Source organism: Bombina bombina, chromosome 11, assembly GCF_027579735.1.
Source record: "Bombina bombina isolate aBomBom1 chromosome 11, aBomBom1.pri, whole genome shotgun sequence".
Classification (NCBI taxonomy): domain Eukaryota; kingdom Metazoa; phylum Chordata; class Amphibia; order Anura; family Bombinatoridae; genus Bombina; species Bombina bombina.
The window spans coordinates 34,088,568-34,110,421 of NC_069509.1; the positions used below are offsets into that span (position 1 = coordinate 34,088,568).

At 42.5% G+C, this 21,854-nt stretch overlaps 1 protein-coding gene across 1 annotated transcript; it reads left to right on the plus strand.

Moving 5' to 3' along the window:
- Window positions 1–1,269: 1,269 nt before the first annotated feature.
- On the plus strand, window positions 1,270–20,677 carry LOC128641944 (zymogen granule membrane protein 16-like). Its single transcript, XM_053694541.1, has 3 exons — window positions 1,270–1,319; window positions 6,737–6,869; window positions 19,641–20,677. The coding sequence occupies exons 1-3, from the start codon at window positions 1,280–1,282 to the stop codon at window positions 19,954–19,956; spliced, it is 489 nt and encodes a 162-aa protein (XP_053550516.1). The 5' UTR covers window positions 1,270–1,279; the 3' UTR covers window positions 19,957–20,677.
- Window positions 20,678–21,854: the final 1,177 nt, after the last annotated feature.

Below are 21,854 nucleotides of genomic sequence, written 5' to 3' on the forward strand. Positions count from 1 at the left end.
ACTGAGGATATCTATACACTGATACCTCTAGGACTTAGGATATTCATACACTGACACCTATAGGACTTAGGATATACACTGACACCTCTAGGACTGAGGGTATACACATACACTGACACCTCTAGGACTGAGGATATACATACACTGACGCCTCTAGGACTGAGGATATACATACACTGACACCTCTAGGACTGATGATAAACATACACTGACACCTCTAGGACTGATGATAAACATACACTGACACCTCTAGGACTGATGATAAACATACACTGACACCTCTAGGACTGAGGATACACATACACTGACACCTCTAGGACTCAGGATATACATACAATGACACCTCTAGGACTCAGGATATACATACAATGACACCTCTAGGACTAAGGATAAACATACAAGGACACCTCTAGGACTGAGGATAAACATACACTGACACCTCTAGGACTGAGGATACACATACACTGACACCTCTAGGACTGATGATATACATACACTGACACCTCTAGGACTGAGAATACACATAAACTGTCACCTCTAGGACTGAGGATACACATACACTGACACCTCTAGGACTGAGAATACACATAAACTGTCACCTCTAGGACTGAGGATACACATACACTGACACCTCTAGGACTGAGGATACACCTACATTGACATTTCTAGGACACAGAATACACATACACTGACACCTCTATGACTGAGGATAAACACATACACTGACACCTCTATGACTGAGGATACACACATACACTGACACCTCTATGACTGAGGATAAACACATACACTGACACCTCTATGACTGAGGATACACACATACACTGACACCTCTATGACTGAGGATAAACACATACACTGACACCTCTAGGACTGAGAATACACATACACTGACACCTCTAGGACTGAGAATACACATACACTGACACCTCTAGGACTGAGAATACACATAAACACTGACACCTCTAGGACTGAGAATACACATAAACACTGACACCTCTAGGACTGAGAATACACATAAACACTGACACCTCTAGGACTGAGGTTATACACTGATACTTCTGTGAAGGGCTCCATGTTTTATGTTCACCACCTTTGTTAGACCCCCAAATATTAATTCTAGAACCGCCACTGAGCAGAAGAATATTGGAAGAGCAAATCCTTGGGAATCCGAGAGCTCAGAAGTTCTGACTCATGACTGAGAGACTTAAGGCAGCAGGTGATGAAACAGCTAGGAGTTATAACCATGTCTTTTCTCCATTACAGGATGCTGACCCTGATGTGCATGTGTCTCCTGCTGGGATCTTCATTAGCAGCGGGTAAGAAGTAACAAGATGAATGCAGATGTGATGTCTAAACTATAATTCATATCTTGTAACAATTCTCTGTATCTGGGATGGGGAGGCTGTTGGATTGGTCAGGGAGATAGAGGTTGGAATTGCAGCTAAGTGAGGCAGAGTCATGTCATACCAGGGGCAGAGGTGGGCACCAGGCAGCTAAGTGAGGCAGAGTCATTTCATACCAGGGGCAGAGGTGGGCACCAGGCAGCTAGGTGAGGCAGAGTCATGTCATACAAGGGGCAGAGGTGGGCACCAGGCAGCTAGGTGAGACAGAGTCATGTCATACCAGGGGCAGAGGTGGGCACCAGGCAGCTAAGTGAGGCAGAGTCATGTTATACCAGGGGCAGAGGTGGGCACCAGGCAGCTAAGTGAGGCAGAGTCATGTCATACATGGGGCAGAGGTGGGCACCAGGCATCTAAGTGAGGCAGAGTCATGTCATACCAGGGGCAGAGGTGGGCACCAGGCATCTAAGTGAGGCAGAGTCATATCATACCAGGGGCAGAGGTGGGCACCAGGCAGCTAAGTGAGGCAGAGTCATGTTATACCAGGGGCAGAGGTGGGCACCAGGCAGCTAAGTAAGGCAGAGTCATGTTATACCAGGGGCAGAGGTGGGCACCATGCAGCTAAGTGAGGTAGAGTCATGTCATACCAGGGGCAGAGGTGGGCACCAGGCAGCTAAGTGAGGTAGAGTCATGTCATACCAGGGGCAGAGGTGGGCACCAGGCAGCTAAGTGAGGTAGAGTCATGTTATACCAGGGGCAGAGGGGGGCACCAGGCAGCTAAGTGAGGTAGAGTCATGTCATACCAGGGGCAGAGGTGGGCACCAGGCAGCTAAGTGAGGCAGAGTCATGTCATACCAGGGGCAGAGGTGGGCACCAGGCAGCTAAGTGAGGTAGAGTCATGTTATACCAGGGGCAGAGGGGGGCACCAGGCAGCTAAGTGAGGTAGAGTCATGTCATACCAGGGGCAGAGGTGGGCACCAGGCAGCTAAGTGAAACAGAGTCACGTCATACCAGGGGCAGAGGTGGGTACCAGGCAGCTAAGTGAGGCAGAGTCATGTTATACCAGGGGCAGAGGTGGGCACCAGGCAGCTAAGTGAGGCAGAGTCATGTCATACTAAGGGCAGAGGTGGGCACCAGGCAGCTAAGTGAGACAGAGTCACGTTATACCAGGGGCAGCGGTGGGTACCAGGCAGCTAAGTGAGGCAGAGTCATGTTATACCAGGGGCAGAGGTGGGCACCAGGCAGCTAAGTGAGGCAGAGTCATGTCATACCAGGGGCAGAGGTGGGTACCAGGCAGCTAAGTGAGGCAGAGTCATGTTATACCAGGGGCAGAGGTGGGCACCAGGCAGCTAAGTGAGGCAGAGTCATGTCATACCAGGGGCAGAGGTGGGTACCAGGCAGCTAAGTGAGGCAGAGTCATGTTATACCAGGGGCAGAGGTGGGCACCAGGCAGCTAAGTGAGGCAGAGTCATGTCATACCAGGGGCAGAGGTGGGTACCAGGCAGCTAAGTGAGGCAGAGTCATGTTATACCAGGGGCAGAGGTGGGTACCAGGCAGCTAGGTGAGGCAGAGTCATGGCATACCAGGGGCAGAGGTGGGCACCAGGCAGCTAAGTGAGGTAGAGTCATGTCATACCAGGGGCAGAGGTGGGTACCAGGCAGCTAAGTGAGGTAGAGTCATTTCATACCAGGGGCAGAGGTGGGCACCAGGCAGCTAAGTGAGGTAGAGTCATGTCATACCAGGAGCAGAGATGGGTACCAGGCAGCTAAGTGAGGCAGAGTCATGTCATACAAGGGGCAGAGATGGGCACCAGACAGCTAAGTGAGGCAGAGTCACGTTATACCAGGGGCAGAGGTGGGCACCAGGCAGCTAAGTGAGACAGAGTCATGTCATACCAGGGGCAGCGGTGGGTACCAGGCAGCTAAGTGAGGCAGAGTCATGTTATACCAGGGGCAGAGGTGGGCACCAGGCAGCTAAGTGAGACAGAGTCATGTCATACCAGGGGCAGAGGTGGGCACCAGGCAGCTAAGTGAGGCAGAGTCACGTCATACCAGGGGCAGAGGTGGGCACCAGGCAGCTAAGTGAGGTAGAGTCATGTCATACCAGGGGCAGAGGTGGGCACCAGGCAGCTAAGTGAGAGAGAGTCATGTCATACCAGGGGCAGCGGTGGGTACCAGGCAGCTAAGTGAGGCAGAGTCATGTTATACCAGGGGCAGAGGTGGGCACCAGGCAGCTAAGTGAGGCAGAGTCATGTCATACCAGGGGCAGAGGTGGGTACCAGGCAGCTAAGTGAGGTAGAGTCATTTCATACCAGGGGCAGAGGTGGGCACCAGGCAGCTAAGTGAGGTAGAGTCATGTCATACCAGGAGCAGAGATGGGTACCAGGCAGCTAAGTGAGGCAGAGTCATGTCATACAAGGGGCAGAGATGGGCACCAGACAGCTAAGTGAGGCAGAGTCACGTCATACCAGGGGCAGAGGTGGGCACCAGGCAGCTAAGTGAGGTAGAGTCATGTCATACCAGGGGCAGAGGTGGGCACCAGGCAGCTAAGTGAGAGAGAGTCATGTCATACCAGGGGCAGCGGTGGGTACCAGGCAGCTAAGTGAGGCAGAGTCATGTTATACCAGGGGCAGAGGTGGGCACCAGGCAGCTAAGTGAGGCAGAGTCATGTCATACCAGGGGCAGAGGTGGGTACCAGGCAGCTAAGTGAGGCAGATTCATGTCATACCAGGGGCAGAGGTGGGCACCAGGCAGCTAAGTGAGGCAGAGTCATATCATACCAGGGGCAGAGGTGGGTACCAGGCAGCTAATTAAGGCAGAGTCATGTTATACCAGGGGCAGAGGTGGGCACCAGGCAGCTAAGTGAGGCAGAGTCATGTCATACAAGGGGCAGAGGTTGGTACCAGGCAGCTAAGTGAGGCAGAGTCATGTTATACCAGGGGCAGAGGTGGGCACCAGGCAGCTAAGTGAGGCAGATTCATGTCATACCAGGGGCAGAGGTGGGCACCAGGCAGCTAAGTGAGGCAGAGTCATGTCATACCAGGGGCAGAGGTGGGTACCAGGCAGCTAAGTAAGGCAGAGTCATGTTATACCAGGGGCAGAGGTGGGCACAAGGCAGCTAAGTGAGGCAGAGTCATGTCATACCAGGGGCAGAGATGGGCACCAGGCAGCTAAGTGAGGCAGAGTCATGTTATACCAGGGGCAGAGGTGGACACCAGGCAGATAAGTGAGGCAGAATCATGTCATACAAGGGGCAGAGGTGGATACCAGGCAGCTAAGTGAGGCAGAGTCATGTCATACCAGGGGCAGAGGTGGGTACCAGGCAGCTAAGTAAGGCAGAGTCATGTCATACCAGGGGCAGAAGTGGGCACCAGGCAGCTAAGGGAGGCAGAGTCATGTCATACCAGGGGCAGAGGTGGGCACCAGGCAGCTAAGTAAGGCAGAGTCATGTTATACCAGGGGCAGAGGTGGGCACCAGGCAGCTAAGTGAGGCAGAGTCATGTCATACAAGGGGCAGAGGTGGGTACCAGGCAGCTAAGTGAGGCAGAGTCATGTCATACCAGGGGCAGAGGTGGGTAAATAAAAAACACCCCCCCAAAAAAACCCTACAGCTAAACCTCAAAGATGGTACTCACCAAACTTGAATGCGGCTCCTATGGGATCGCCAACTGCGGTGCTCCTCTTTATAGCGGGGCCCATCTTCAAGGAGGCCGTGGCGGCACATCCATCCGATGCATCTTCTTATTTTCTTTTCTTCTCAACTCATGGGGTTTAGCAAAAGGTTTTTTTAGGTAAGTTTTTTTTTAAAGAAAAATAACTTTAATCGCTTTAGGGTAATGCTTTACCAAATGCCCTTATCAGGGCAATTTTTAGAGTAAGTTTTTTTAGATAGGCTTTTTTTTTGGGGGGGGGGGGTTGGGGTTACTTTTATTGTATAATGAGGTTGTATATTTTGTGCAAAAGAGCTAAATCGCTTTAGGGAAATGCCCTACAAAAAGCCCTTCTAAGGACTATTGCTATAGTAACTTTTGGTATTAGTTTGAGTTTTTTTCTTTTGCGTTCTTTAGTTTTAGAATAGGCATAACTGTGAGGTTTTGGTAATGATTTTTTTTTATATTCTGTAAGGGTAGGATTTTTGTTTTTTTATATAATGTTTGTTTTTTCTTCTGTAATGTTAGGTTTTTAATTTTTATGTAATGTTGTTTTTTTTGGTAACTTTGGCTGTTAGGTTAGGGGTGTTAGGCAGGTTAGGTGTTAGGAGTATAGTAGGTACTTTGCGATAGGAGTTCAAGTGGATTAGGGGTTAATAATGTAGTGGGGTAGAAGATATGGGGGTGTGGCAGTGTAGGGGTTGATAGTGTAGCAGGGCAGTTTGCGATATGAGGGTGTGGCCGTCTAGTGGTTAATAGTGCAGCAGGATACTTTGCATTGGGCTATGTGGCGGTTTAGGGGTTATTAGTGTAGAGGGGTAGTTTGTGATATGGTGGTGTGGCAGTTTAGGGGTTAATAGGGTAGAGGGGCAGTTTGAGATGTGGGGGTTTGGCGGTTTAGAGGTTGATAGTGTAGAGGGCAGTTTGTGATATGGGGGTGTGGCGGTCTAGGGGTTAATAGTGTAGCAGGGTACTTTGCGCTTGGGTTATGTGGTGGTTTAGGGGTTATTGGAGTAGGGGGCTTATCACAATGCGGGTTAGCGCGTGAGTATGGGTGTTCGCTGCATTGATGTCTTTGGGGAAATACGTTAACACAGTGATATTCTAACTGCAAATTTTTGCGCATTGTCGAGATAGCGAGCAAGCAAAAACTTTTTACTTTCAACTTATAATATGCACGGTACCCGACACATGCAAAATGTCAAAGTAGAGCACAGTTAATGCACGAGCGGGAGCGATAAATAACCAACCACTCGTAATCTAGCCCAATATATCTAATTTTGTAACTGGTATCTGTAAATCTCCTGCAGTAAAAGTAATACAATATTTAATATTTTGTGCATATTGTGCAATTTACATTGAGTTCTTTGTGGGTATAAGGCCTGGGTAAGTACTAATTCCTGTTTTCTTGAATGCTCTGTTACAAAGTGTTACTGGAAATTATTTTAAATGTTTGCAGCTATGAAATTATGGGATCTTATTATAAAGTTTTTAATATGGCAGATGTGTTATTTGTGATCAATGTAAACTTGTAGATCCCACAAGTACAGCTTTGCACAATCTGATTTTTCTATAGTGTGATTTTATTGATCTACAGTGTGATGTGTTGAACAGACCACAAATAGTGTGTCATAATGTAAATTGTTCTCTTTGTCCTCTTGCACCCTGCATCTCACTTTCTCTCCCCTCTCCTTATATTTCTTACTTACCGAGCATATATTTTCTTCTTCTGTGTACCATTTAGTTGCGTCTCGTTCCTCATCTTTTGTGGGGGAGTATGGAGCAGGGGGAGGAACTGCCTACTCATTTTCTGGGGAGCAGCTGAATGGACATATCACAGCCTTGAGAGTGAGAGAGAATGTCAATCATATATTAGGGTAAGATTCTGCAGAACATCTCATTCTTCACACCCTATAGCATACAGAGTACAGTTTCTATCATATTCCTGGTAAAGCTGCCTTCCAGCTCACCCTAATAAGGACTGCTGCAGTTTTTCTCTCATTTACTGAAGCAAATCGAGATCAATGGCACAGGAGGAGGCAAACTGTAGCTAAAGTATTCAACTGGGCAGTCCAACATTTCAGCAGCCTGTCCTGTAAAATCTATGCAAAAAAAACAAACTCAAATTTCAATTTTTAATGTCCTCTTAGTGTCAGTACACCACACCATCACCTCTATTGTCTCACTGTGCTTCCTCTTTTAGTTTAATCAGTACACGACACCATCAAGCTGTTAGTATATCACTGTCTTGTATCACCATGTCTTCTCTTCTAGTTTATTCAGTACACCACACCATCAAGCTGTTAGTATATCACTGTCTTGTCTCACCGTGTCTTCTCTTCTAGTTTATTCAGTACACCACACCATCAAGCTGTTAGTATATCACCTCTCTTGTCTCACTGTGTCTTCTCTTCTAGTTTATTCAGTACACCACACCATCAAGCTGTTAGTATATCACCTCTCTTGTCTCACTGTGTCTTCTCTTCTAGTTTATTCAGTACACCACACCATCAAGCTGTTAGTATATCACCTCTCTTGTCTCACCATGTCTTCTCTTCTAGTTTATTCAGTACACCACACCATCAAGCTGTTAGTATATCACTGTCTTGTCTCACCGTGTCTTCTCTTCTAGTTTATTCAGTACACCATACCATCAAGCTGTTAGTATATCACTCTCTTGTCTCACCATGTCTTCTCTTCTAGTTTATTCAGTACACCATACCATCAAGCTGTTAGTATATCACTGTCTTGTCTCACCATGTCTTCTCTTCTAGTTTATTAAGTACACCACACCATCAAGCTGTTAGTATATCACTCTCTTGTCTCACCATGTCTTCTCTTCTAGTTTATTCAGTACACCATACCATCAATCTGTTAGTATATCACCTCTCTTGTCTCACCATGTCTTCTCTTCTAGTTTATTCAGTACACCACACCATCAAGTTGTTAGTATATCACTGCCTTGTCTCACCATGTCTTCTCTTCTAGTTTATTCAGTACACCACACCCTCAAGCTGTTAGTATATCACCTCTCTTGTCTCACCATGTCTTCTCTTCTAGTTTATTCAGTACACCACACCATCAAGCTGTTAGTTTATCACCTCTCTTGTCTCACCGTGTCTTCTCTTCTAGTTTATTCAGTACACCACACCATCAAGTTGTTAGTATATCACTGCCTTGTCTCACCATGTCTTCTCTTCTAGTTTATTCAGTACACCACACCATCAAGCTGTTAGTATATCACTGTCTTGTCTCACCATGTCTTCTCTTCTTCTATATTCAGTACACCACACCATCAAGCTGTTAGTATATCACTCTCCTGTCTCACCATGTTTTCTCTTCTAGTTTATTAAGTACACCACACCATCAAGCTTTTAGTATATCACCTCTCTTGTCACCATGTCTTCTCTTCTAGTTTATTCAGTACACCACACCATCTGCTGTTAGTATATCACCTCTCTTGTCTTACTGTGCTTCCTCTACTAGTTATTCAGTACACCACACCATCAAGCTGTTAGTATATCACCTCTCTTTTGTCTCACCATGTCTTCTCTTCTAGTTTATTCAGTACACCACACCATCAAGCTGTTAGTATATCACTGTCTTGTCTCACCATGTCTTCTCTTCTAGTTTCTTGAGTACACCACACCATCAATCTGTTAGTATATCACTCTCTTGTCTCACCATGTCTTCTCTTTTAGTTTATTCAGTACACCACACCATCAAGCTGTTAGTATATCACTCTCCTGTCTCACCATGTCTTCTCTACTAGTGTATTCAGTACACCACACCATCAAGCTGTTAGTATATCACTGTCTTGTCTCACCATGTCTTCTCTTCTAGTTTATTTAGTACACCACACCATCAAGCAGTTAGTATATCACCTCTCTTTTCTCACCATGTCTTCTCTTCTAGTATATTGAGTACACCACACCATCAAGCTGTTAGTATATCACTCTCTTGTCTCACCATGTCTTCTCTACTAGTGTATTCAGTACACCACACCATCAAGCTGTTAGTATATCACTGTCTTGTCTCACCATGTCTTCTCTTCTAGTTTATTTAGTACACCACACCATCAAGCTGTTAGTATATCACCTCTCTTTTCTCACCATGTCTTCTCTTCTAGTATATTCAGTACACCACACCATCAAGCTGTTAGTATATCACCTCTCTTGTCTCACCGTGTCTTCTCTTCTAGTTTATTCAGTACACCACACCATCAAGATGTTGGTATATCACTCTCTTGTCTCACCATGTCTTCTCTTCTAGTTTATTCAGTACCCCACACCATCAAGCTGTTAGTATATCACTGTCTTGTCTCACCATGTCTTCTCTTCTTCTATATTCAGTACACCACACCATCAAGCTGTTAGTATATCACTCTCCTGTCTCACCATGTCTTCTCTTCTAGTTTATTAAGTACACCACACCATCAAGCTTTTAGTATATCACCTCTCTTGTCACCATGTCTTCTCTTCTAGTTTATTCAGTACACCCCACCATCACCTCTCTTGTCTTACTGTGCTTCCTCTACTAGTTATTCAGTACACCACACCATCAAGATGTTAGTACATCACTCTCTTTTGTCTCACCATGTCTTCTCTTCTAGTTTATTCAGTACACCACACCATCAAGCTGTTAGTATATCACTGTCTTGTCTCACCATGTCTTCTCTTCTAGTTTCTTGAGTACACCACACCATCAATCTGTTAGTATATCACCTCTCTTGTCTCCCCGTGTCTTCTTTTCTAGTTTATTCAGTACACCACACCATCAATCTGTTAGTATATAACCTCTCTTGTCTCACCATGTCTTCTCTTCAAGTTTATTCAGTACCCCACACCATCAAGATGTTAGTACATCACTCTCTTTTGTCTCACCATGTCTTCTCTTCTAGTTTATTCAGTACACCACACCATCAAGCTGTTAGTATATCACTGTCTTGTCTCACCATGTCTTCTCTTCTAGTTTCTTGAGTACACCACACCATCAATCTGTTAGTATATCACCTCTCTTGTCTCACCGTGTCTTCTTTTCTAGTTTATTCAGTACACCACACCATCAAGCTGTTAGTATATCACTGTCTTGTCTCACCATGTCTTCTCTTCTAGTTTCTTGAGTACACCAGACCATCAATCTGTTAGTATATCACCTCTTTTGTCTCACCGTGTCTTCTTTTCTAGTTTATTCAGTACACCACACCATCAATCTGTTAGTATATAACCTCTCTTGTCTCACCATGTCTTCTCTTCAAGTTTATTCAGTACCCCACACCATCAAGATGTTAGTACATCACTCTCTTTTGTCTCACCATGTCTTCTCTTCTAGTTTATTCACTACACCAAACCATCAAGCTGTTAGTATATCACTGTCTTGTCTCACCATGTCTTCTCTTCTAGTTTCTTGAGTACACCACACCATCAATCTGTTAGTATATCACCTCTCTTGTCTCACCGTGTCTTCTTTTCTAGTTTATTCAGTACACCACACCATCAATCTGTTAGTATATAACCTCTCTTGTCTCACCATGTCTTCTCTTCAAGTTTATTCAGTACCCCACACCATCAAGATGTTGGTATATCACTCTCTTGTCTCACCATGTCTTCTCTACTAGTGAATTCAGTACACCACATCATCAAGCTGTTAGTATATCACTGTCTTGTCTCACCATGTCTTCTGTTCTAGTTTATTCAGTACACCACACCATCAAGCTGTTAGTATATCACTGTCTTGTCTCACCGTGTCTTCTCTTCTAGTTTATTCAGTACACCATACCATCAAGCTGTTAATATACCACTCTCCTGTCTCACCATGTCTTCTGTTCTAGTTTATTCAGTACACCACACCATCAAGCTGTTAGTATATCACTCTCTTGTCTCACCATGTCTTCTCTTCTAGCTTATTCCGTACCCCACACCATCAAGCTGTTAGTATATCACTGTCTTGTCTCACCATGTCTTCTCTTCTTGTATATTCAGTACACCACACCATCAAGCTGTTAGTATATAACTCTCCTGTCTCACCATGTCTTCTCTTCTAGTTTATTCAGTACACTAAACCATCAAGCTGTTAGTATATCACTCTCCTGTCTCACCATGTCTTCTCTTCTAGTATATTCAGTACACCACACCATCAATCTGTTGGTATATCACTGTCTTGTCTCACCATGTCTTCTCTTCTAGTTTATTCAATACACCACACCATCAAGCTGTTAGTATATCACTATCTTGTCTCACCATGTCTTCTCTTCTAGTTTATTCAGTACACCACACCATCAAGCTGTTAGTATGTCACTGTCTTGTCTCACCATGTCTTCTCTTCTAGTTTATTCAGTACACCACACCATCAAGCTGTTAGTATATCACTCTCTTGTCTCACCATGTCTTCTCTTCTAGTTTATTCAGTACACCACACCATCAAGCTGTTAGTATGTCACTGTCTTGTCTCACCATGTCTTCTCTTCTAGTTTATTCAGTACCCCACACCATCAAGCTGTTAGTATATCACTGTCTTGTCTCACCATGTCTTCTCTTCTTGTATATTCAGTACACCACACCATCAAGCTGTTAGTATATCACTCTCCTGTCTCACCATGTCTTCTCTTCTAGTTTATTCAGTACACCCCACCATCACCTCTCTTGTCTTACTGTGCTTCCTCTACTAGTTTATTCAGTACACCACACCATCAAGATGTTAGTACGTCAATCTCTTTTGTCTCACCATGTCTTCTCTTCTAGTTTATTCAGTACACTAAACCATCAAGCTGTTAGTATATCACTGTCTTGTCTCACCATGTCTTCTCTTCTAGTTTCTTCAGTACACCACACCATCAAGCTGTTAGTATACCACTCTCCTGTCTCACCGTGTCTTCTCTTCTAGTTTATTCAGTACACCACACCATCAAGCTGTTAGTATATCACCTCTCTTGTCTCACCATGTCTTCTCTTCTAGTTTATTCAGTACACCACACCATCAAGCTGTTAGTATATCACCTCTTTTGTCTCACCATGTCTTCTCTTCTAGTATATTCAGTACACCACACCATCAATCTGTTAGTATATCACCTCTCTTGTCTCACCATGTCTTCTTTTCTAGTTTATTCAGTACACCACACCATCAATCTGTTAGTATATAACATCTCTTGTCTCACCATGTCTTCTCTTCTAGTTTATTCAGTACACCACACCCTCAAGCTGTTAGTATATCACTCTCTTGTCTCACAATGTCTCCTCTTCTAGTATATTCAGTACACCACACCATCAAGCTGTTAGTATACCACTCTCTTATCTCACCTTGTCTTCTCTTCTAGTTTATTCAGTACACCACACCATCAAGCTGTTAGTATATCACCTCTCTTGTCTTACGATGTCTTCTCTTCTAGTTTATTCAGTACACCACACCATCAAGCTGTTAGTATACCACTCTCTTATCTCACCTTGTCTTCTCTTCTAGTTTATTCAATACACCACACCATCAAGCTGTTAGTTTATCACCTCTTGTCTCACCATGTCTTTTCTTCTAGTATATTCAGTACACCACACTATCAAGCTGTTAGTATATCACTCGCTTGTCTCACTATGACTTCTCTTCTAGTTTATTCAGTACACCACACCATCAAGTTGTTAGTATATCACTCTCTTATCTCACCTTGACTTCTCTTCTAGTTTATTCAGTACACCACACCATCAAGTTGTTAGTATATCACTCTCTTATCTCACCTTGACTTCTCTTCTAGTTTATTCAGTACACCACACCATCAAGCTGTTAGTATATCACCTCTCTTGTCTCACCCTGTCTTCTCCTCTAGTTTATTCTGTACACCACACCATCAAGCTGTTAGTATATCACCTCTCTTGTCTCACCATGTCTTCTCTTCTAGTTTATTCAGTACACCACACCATCAAGCTGTTAGTATATCACCTCTCTTGTCTCACCATGTCTTCTCCTCTAGTTTATTCAGTACACCACACCATCAAGCTGCTAGTATATCAACTCTCTTGTCTCACCATGTGTTCTGTTCTAGTTTATTCAGTACACCACACCATCAAGCTGCTAGTATATCAACTCTCTTGTCTCACTGTGTCTTCTCTTCTAGTTTATTCAATACACCACACCATCTGCTGTTAGTATATCACCTCTTGTCTCACCATGTCTTCTCTTCTAGTTTATTCAATACACCACACCATCTGCTGTTAGTATATCACCTCTTGTCTCACCATGTCTTCTCTTCTAGTTTATTCAATAAACCACACCATCTGCTGTTAGTATATCACCTCTCTTGTCTCACCATGTCTTCTCTTCTAGTTTATTCAGTACACCACACCCTCAAGCTGTTAGTATATCACCTCTCTTGTCTCACCATGTCTTATCTTCTAGCTTATTCAGTACACCACACCATCAAACTGTTAGCATATCACCCCTCATGTCTCACCCTGTCTTCTCCTCTAGTTTATTCAGTACACCACACCATCAAGCTGTTAGTATATCACTGTCTTGTCTCACCATGTCTTCTCTTCTTGTATATTCAGTACACCACACCATCAAGCTGTTAGTATATCACTCTCCTGTCTCACCATGTCTTCTCTTCTAGTTTATTCAGTACACTAAACCATCAAGCTGTTAGTATATCACTCTCCTGTCTCACCATGTCTTCTCTTCTAGTATATTCAGTACACCACACCATCAATCTGTTAGTATATCACCTCTCTTGTCTCACCATGTCTTCTTTTCTAGTTTATTCAGTACACCATACCATCAAGATGTTGGTATATCACTATCTTGTCTCACCATGTCTTCTCTTCTAGTTTATTCAGTACACCACACCATCAAGCTGTTAGTATGTCACTGTCTTGTCTCACCATGTCTTCTCTTCTAGTTTATTCAGTACCCCACACCATCAAGCTGTTAGTATATCACTGTCTTGTCTCACCATGTCTTCTCTTCTTGTATATTCAGTACACCACACCATCAAGCTGTTAGTATATCACTCTCCTGTCTCACCATGTCTTCTCTTCTAGTTTATTCAGTACACCCCACCATCACCTCTCTTGTCTTACTGTGCTTCCTCTACTAGTTTATTCAGTACACCACACCATCAAGATGTTAGTACGTCAATCTCTTTTGTCTCACCATGTCTTCTCTTCTAGTTTATTCAGTACACTAAACCATCAAGCTGTTAGTATATCACTGTCTTGTCTCACCATGTCTTCTCTTCTAGTTTCTTCAGTACACCACACCATCAAGCTGTTAGTATACCACTCTCCTGTCTCACCGTGTCTTCTCTTCTAGTTTATTCAGTACACCACACCATCAAGCTGTTAGTATATCACCTCTCTTGTCTCACCATGTCTTCTCTTCTAGTTTATTCAGTACACCACACCATCAAGCTGTTAGTATATCACCTCTTTTGTCTCACCATGTCTTCTCTTCTAGTATATTCAGTACACCACACCATCAATCTGTTAGTATATCACCTCTCTTGCCTCACCATGTCTTCTTTTCTAGTTTATTCAGTACACCACACCATCAATCTGTTAGTATATAACATCTCTTGTCTCACCATGTCTTCTCTTCTAGTTTATTCAGTACACCACACCCTCAAGCTGTTAGTATATCACTCTCTTGTCTCACAATGTCTCCTCTTCTAGTATATTCAGTACACCACACCATCAAGCTGTTAGTATACCACTCTCTTATCTCACCTTGTCTTCTCTTCTAGTTTATTCAGTACACCACACCATCAAGCTGTTAGTTTATCACCTCTTGTCTCACCATGTCTTTTCTTCTAGTGTATTCAGTACACCACACCATCAAGTTGTTAGTATATCACTCTCTTATCTCACCTTGTCTTCTCTTCTAGTTTATTCAGTACACCACACCATTAAGCTGTTAGTATATCACCTCTCTTGTCTTACGATGTCTTCTCTTCTAGTTTATTCAGTACACCACACCATCAAGCTGTTAGTATACCACTCTCTTATCTCACCTTGTCTTCTCTTCTAGTTTATTCAATACACCACACCATCAAGCTGTTAGTTTATCACCTCTTGTCTCACCATGTCTTTTCTTCTAGTATATTCAGTACACCACACTATCAAGCTGTTAGTATATCACTCGCTTGTCTCACTATGACTTCTCTTCTAGTTTATTCAGTACACCACACCATCAAGTTGTTAGTATATCACTCTCTTATCTCACCTTGACTTCTCTTCTAGTTTATTCAGTACACCACACCATCAAGTTGTTAGTATATCACTCTCTTATCTCACCTTGACTTCTCTTCTAGTTTATTCAGTACACCACACCATCAAGCTGTTAGTATATCACCTCTCTTGTCTCACCCTGTCTTCTCCTCTAGTTTATTCTGTACACCACACCATCAAGCTGTTAGTATATCACCTCTCTTGTCTCACCATGTCTTCTCTTCTAGTTTATTCAGTACACCACACCATCAAGCTGTTAGTATATCACCTCTCTTGTCTCACCATGTCTTCTCCTCTAGTTTATTCAGTACACCACACCATCAAGCTGCTAGTATATCAACTCTCTTGTCTCACCGTGTGTTCTGTTCTAGTTTATTCAGTACACCACACCATCAAGCTGCTAGTATATCAACTCTCTTGTCTCACTGTGTCTTCTCTTCTAGTTTATTCAATACACCACACCATCTGCTGTTAGTATATCACCTCTTGTCTCACCATGTCTTCTCTTCTAGTTTATTCAATACACCACACCATCTGCTGTTAGTATATCACCTCTTGTCTCACCATGTCTTCTCTTCTAGTTTATTCAATACACCACACCATCTGCTGTTAGTATATCACCTCTATTGTCTCACCATGTCTTCTCTTCTAGTTTATTCAGTACACCACACCCTCAAGCTGTTAGTATATCACCTCTCTTGTCTCACCATGTCTTATCTTCTAGCTTATTCAGTACACCACACCATCAAACTGTTAGCATATCACCCCTCATGTCTCACCCTGTCTTCTCCTCTAGTTTATTCAGTACACCACACCATCAAGCTGTTAGTATATCACTGTCTTGTCTCACCATGTCTTCTCTTCTAGTTTCTTCAGTACACCACACCATCAAGCTGTTAATATACCACTCTCCTGTCTCACCATGTCTTCTCTTCTAGTTTATTTAGTACACCACACCATCAAGCTGTTAGTATATCACCTCTCTTGTCTCACCATGTCTTCTCTTCTAGTTTATTCAGTACACCACACCATCAAGATGTTGGTATATCACTATCTTGTCTCACCATGTCTTCTCTTTTAGTTTATTCAGTACACCACACCATCAAGCTGTTAGTATATCACCTCTCTTGTTTCACCATGTCTTCTCTTCTAGTTTATTCAGTACACCACACCATCAAGATGTTGGTATATCACTCTCTTGTCTCACCATGTCTTCTCTTGTAGTATATTCAGTACACCACACCATCAAGCTGTTAGTATAGCATCTCTCTTGTCTCACCGTGTCTTCTCTTTTAGTTTATTCAGTACACCACACCATCAAGATGTTGGTATATCACTCTCTTGTCTCACCATGTCTTCTCTTGTAGTATATTCAGTACACCACACCATCAAGCTGTTAGTATAGCATCTCTCTTGTCTCACCATGTCTTATCTTCTAGTATATTCAGTACACCACACCATCAAGCTGTTAGTATATCACCTCTCTTGTTTCACCATGTCTTCTTTTCTAGTTTATTCAGTACACCATACCATCAAGATGTTAGTATATCACCTCTCTTGTTTCACCATGTCTTCTTTTCTAGTTTATTCAGTACACCACACCATCAAGCTGTTAGTATATCACTGTCTTGTCTCACCATGTCTTATCTTCTAGTTTATTCAGTACACCACACCATCAAGCTGTTAGTATATCACTGTCTTGTCTCACCATGTCTTCTCTACTAGTGTATTCAGTACACCACACCATCAAGCTTTTAGTATACCACTCTCTTGTCTTACCGTATCTTCTCTTCTAGTTTATTCAGTACACCACACCATCAAGCTGTTAGTATATAACATCTCTTGTCTCACCATGTCTTCTCTTCTAGTTTATTCAGTACACCACACCCTCAAGCTGTTAGTATATCACTCTCTTGTCTCACAATGTCTCCTCTTCTAGTATATTCAGTACACCACACCCTCAAGCTGTTAGTATATCACTCTCTTATCTCACCTTGTCTTCTCTTCTAGTTTATTCAGTACACCACACCATTAAGCTGTTAGTATATCACCTCTCTTGTCTTACGATGTCTTCTCTTCTAGTTTATTCAATACACCACACCATCAAGCTGTTAGTTTATCACCTCTTGTCTCACCATGTCTTTTCTTCTAGTATATTCAGTACACCACACTATCAAGCTGTTAGTATATCACTCGCTTGTCTCACTATGACTTCTCTTCTAGTTTATTCAGTACACCACACCATCAAGTTGTTAGTATATCACTCTCTTATCTCACCTTGACTTCTCTTCTAGTTTATTCAGTACACCACACCATCAAGCTGTTAGTATATCACACCATCAAGCTGTTAGTATATCACCTCTCTTGTCTCACTGTGTCTTCTCTTCTAGTTTATTCAATACACCACACCATCTGCTGTTAGTATATCACCTCTCTTGTCTCACTGTCTTCTCTTCTAGTTTATTCAGTACACCACACCATCAAGCTGTTAGTATATCACCTCTCTTGTCTCACCATGTCTTCTCTTCTAGTTTATTCAGTACACCACACCATCTGCTGTTAGTATATCACTGTCTTGTCTCACCATAACTTCTCTTCTAGTTTATTCAGTACACCACACCATCAAGCTGTTAGTATATCACCTCTCTTGTCTCACCGTGTCTTCTCTTCTAGTATATTCAGTACACCACACCATCAAGCTGTTAGTATATCACCTCTCTTGTCTCACCATGTCTTCTCTTCTAGTTTATTCAGTACACCACATCATCAAGCTGTTAGTATATCACCTCTTGTCTCACCATGTCTTCTGTTCTAGTTTATTCAGTACACCACACCATCAAGCTGTTAGTATATCACCTCTCTTTTCTCACCATGTCTTCTCTACTAGTTTATTCAGTACACCACACCATCTGCTGTTAGTATATCACCTCTCTTGTCTCACCATGTCTTATCTTCTAGCTTATTCAGTACACCACACCATCAAACTGTTAGCATATCACCCCTCATGTCTCACCCTGTCTTCTCCTCTAGTTTATTCAGTACACCACACCATCAAGCTGTTAGTATATCACTCTCCTGTCTCACCATGTCTTCTCTTCAAGTTTATTCAGTACACCACATCATCAAGCTGTTAGTATATCACTCTCTTGTCTCACCGTATCTTCCCTTCTAGTTTATTCAGTACACCACACCATCAAGCTGTTAGTATATTACTGTCTTGTCTCACCATGTCTTCTCTTTTAGTTTATTCAGTACACCACACCATCAAGCTGTTAGTATATCACCTCTCTTGTTTCACCATGTCTTATCTTCTAGTTTATTCAGTACACCACACCATCAAGCTGTTAGTATATCACCTCTCTTGTCTCACCATGTCTTCTCTTCTAGTTTATTCAGTACTCCACACTATCAAGCTGTTAGTATATCACTGTCTTGTCTCACCATGTCTTCTCTTCTAGTTTATTCAGTACTCCACACTATCAAGCTGTTAGTATATCACTCTCTTGTGACTTCTCTTCTAGTTTATTCAGTACACCACACCATTAAGCTGTTAGTATATCACCTCTTGTCTCACCATGTCTTCTGTTCTAGTTTATTCAGTACACCACACCATCTGCTGTTAGTATGGTATCTCTCTTGTCTCACCGTGTCTTATCTTCTAGTATATTGAGTACACCACACCATCAAGCTGTTAGTATATCACTCTCTTGTCTCACTGTGACTTCTCTTCTAGTTTATTCAGTACACCACATCATCAAGCTGTTAGTATATCACCTCTCTTGTCTCACTGTGTCTTCTCTTCTAGTTTATTCAGTACACCACACCATCAAGCTGTTAGTATATCACCTCTCTTGTCTCACTGTGTCTTCTCTTCTAGTTTATTCAGTACACCACACCATCAAGCTGTTGGTATATCACTCTCTTGTCTCACCATGTCTTCTCTACTAGTTTATTCAGTACACCACACCATCAAGCTGTTGGTATATCACTCTCTTGTCTCACCATGTCTTCTCTACTAGTTTATTCAGTACACCACACCATCAAGCGGTTAGTATATCACTCTCTTGTCTCACCGTGTCTTCTGTTCTAGTTTATTCAGTACACCACACCATCTGCTGTTAGTATATCACTCTCTTGTCTCACCATATCTTCTGTTCTAGTTTATTCAGTACACCACACCATCTGCTGTTAGTATATCACTGTCTTGTCTCACCATGTCTTCTCTTGTAGTTTATTCAGTACCCCACACCATCTGCTGTTAGTATATCACTGTCTCGTCTCACCATGTCTTCTCTTCTAGTTTATTCAGTACACCACAGCATCTGCTGTTAGTATATCACTTCTTGTGTCCCACACTGTCTTCTTTTCTAGTATATTCATTACACCATACTATGAATTTTTTAGTATATCACCTCTCTTGTCTCACTGTACTTTCTCTTCTAGTTTGCAGTTTCGCTATGGCAGACAATGGAGCCCATATTATGGAAACGCAGCGGGAACCCTGCATGAAGTAGAGCTGTATCCCGGGGAGAACATCACACAGGTGTCTGGAAAGGTGGCAGCCTACGTTAACGAGTTAATATTTGTGACCAGCCATGGACGTCTGTTACGCTTTGGTCAACCCTCTGGCACCAGTTTCAATGACTTTCCCCTGTTTCCTGGTACTATACTCCGATATGTGAGTGGGCGTTACTCCACAGTCATACATAGCATTGGCTTCCATTGGGGTTATTGTATCAAATGTAACGACCTCTCCTAAACAAGTGTGACCATATCTAACACCACACTAGGGCAGTGGCTTTTGTAAAAGGGATATGAAAGGTTTCTTTGTGATTCAGACAGATCATACAATCTTAAAAAAGTTCTCAAATTGATTTTATTATTACATTTTCTACCTCCACTGTATTCTTTGTTGAAGAGATACTTAGGTAGGCGTCTGGAGTACTAGATGTGAGGAAATAGTGCTGCCATCTAGTGCTCTGGCAAATGGTTAACATTTTTGCGAAAACTGCTGCCATATAGTGCTCCACACACATGCACGCTCCTCAGCTTACATCCCTGCTTTTCAACAAAAGATATTAAGAGTAATGTAGAAAATGTAATAATAGAAGTTAATTTTTAAAATTGTATGTTCTATTTGAAACATGAAAGAAAAGGTTTGTGTTTCCTACACCTTTAATCTTTGTGCCCTGACAGCTCTTCCTGACAACACTGGTTATACTGCAAACTTCTCTGACTAATTCTGAACAAATCAGCAATAGAAATTAATAAATACCAATAGGCAATTCACAGAAATATTTGTCACCTGAAAGTCTGCCTTGCTGATGAAAGAGATTGCACCATTGCAGGATTCGTTTGAGAGATCAGTTACTTATTGAATTCCTAACCTTTCCTATTTTGTTATTTTTGTTCCTACCACAAATTGTACAAAGTATTAAAGATGCTTTTCTCTGTCTGAAACGGGACATTTTTATTGATAATAGCTGCATCTTTTTCAAAGCTGTAAATATGTGTCTAGCTGAAAGTGATAATAAAAAGGTTATTGTCACTCCCTAATCTATATAATATACTTAAAGACTTTTGCCAAGTTTCTGGCTATAAAGTTAAAGGGACATGACCTATTGAGTCACAAAATTCTCCCTCTGACATACAAAGCCCTCAACTGCACTACTTCCCCCTATATCTCAGACCTTGTCTCCAGATACTCTCCCTCCTGTCCCCTTCACTCTGATCATGACCTCCTACTCTCCTCCTCTCTTGTTACATTCTCACACTCCCGCTTACAGGACTTCTCCAGACTGGCTCCCATCTTGTGGAACTCTCTGCCTCACTCCACAAGACTCTCTTCTAGTTTCTAAAGCTTCAAGCGCTCCCTAAAGATTTTACTGTTCAGGGATGCATACAACCTACACTAACCTTTCTTTATGCCATTTCCTCTCCTCCATTGCTATCCACTTGAACCCCCTTAGCATGTAAGCCTAAGAGCTAGCTGTTTGTAGATCACCTTCTTAAGAGCTGACTACAACAGTGCAACTCTTGGCAGGGCCCTCTACCAGTCTGATCCCTATAAATGTTTCCTTGTATTCTGGCTATGTTTTTAGCACTGTGGAATTTGTTGACACTCTACAAATAACCGATAATAATAATAAATGAGTCGTCAATTACCCGGCCCTTAACAAAACATCATGTTATAACACTTAACATATAAATAATGACAGACACAATACATTTTTGGTATAAAAAAATATGACCACAGACTGTTTATTAAATAACTCTTATATTTTAAATAATACTTATAAATAACAAATATTAAAACAACATTTTAACTTGTTTCAATTCAAATAACTTGTTTTATGCTAGCCCCAATTTTAACCTAACCTTTTTCACCTCTCGATATTAATTTTGACCAGGCCGTCTTTTAATTCCAGCTGGACATAGCAAGATACTAAGTCCGTTCCTTTTTATAACCTTCTAACCAGCTCCAAGGGACAGCTCTCCCACCCCTTGGGGAGGCTACCAAAACCCTCTATTTGCCATGGTCTTAAAATGGTGATAACTTGCCAAAAACTGGGTGGACAACCCCACCCAGTTCCGCCACCCCTAAAAAAAAGCCCCCCCCCCCCCCAAAATAAAAAAACCCCTAGCCTACAATAAACT

Excerpts from the sequence above, each read along its gene's own strand:
- LOC128641944 (XM_053694541.1), top strand. The coding sequence starts at position 1,280 with ATGTGCATGTGTCTCCTGCTGGGATCTTCATTAGCAGCGG. Across the intron at positions 1,320-6,736 it reads GGGATCTTCATTAGCAGCGG|TTGCGTCTCGTTCCTCATCT; the intron begins GTAAGAAGTAAC and ends TGTACCATTTAG. Across the intron at positions 6,870-19,640 it reads AATGTCAATCATATATTAGG|TTTGCAGTTTCGCTATGGCA; the intron begins GTAAGATTCTGC and ends TTTCTCTTCTAG.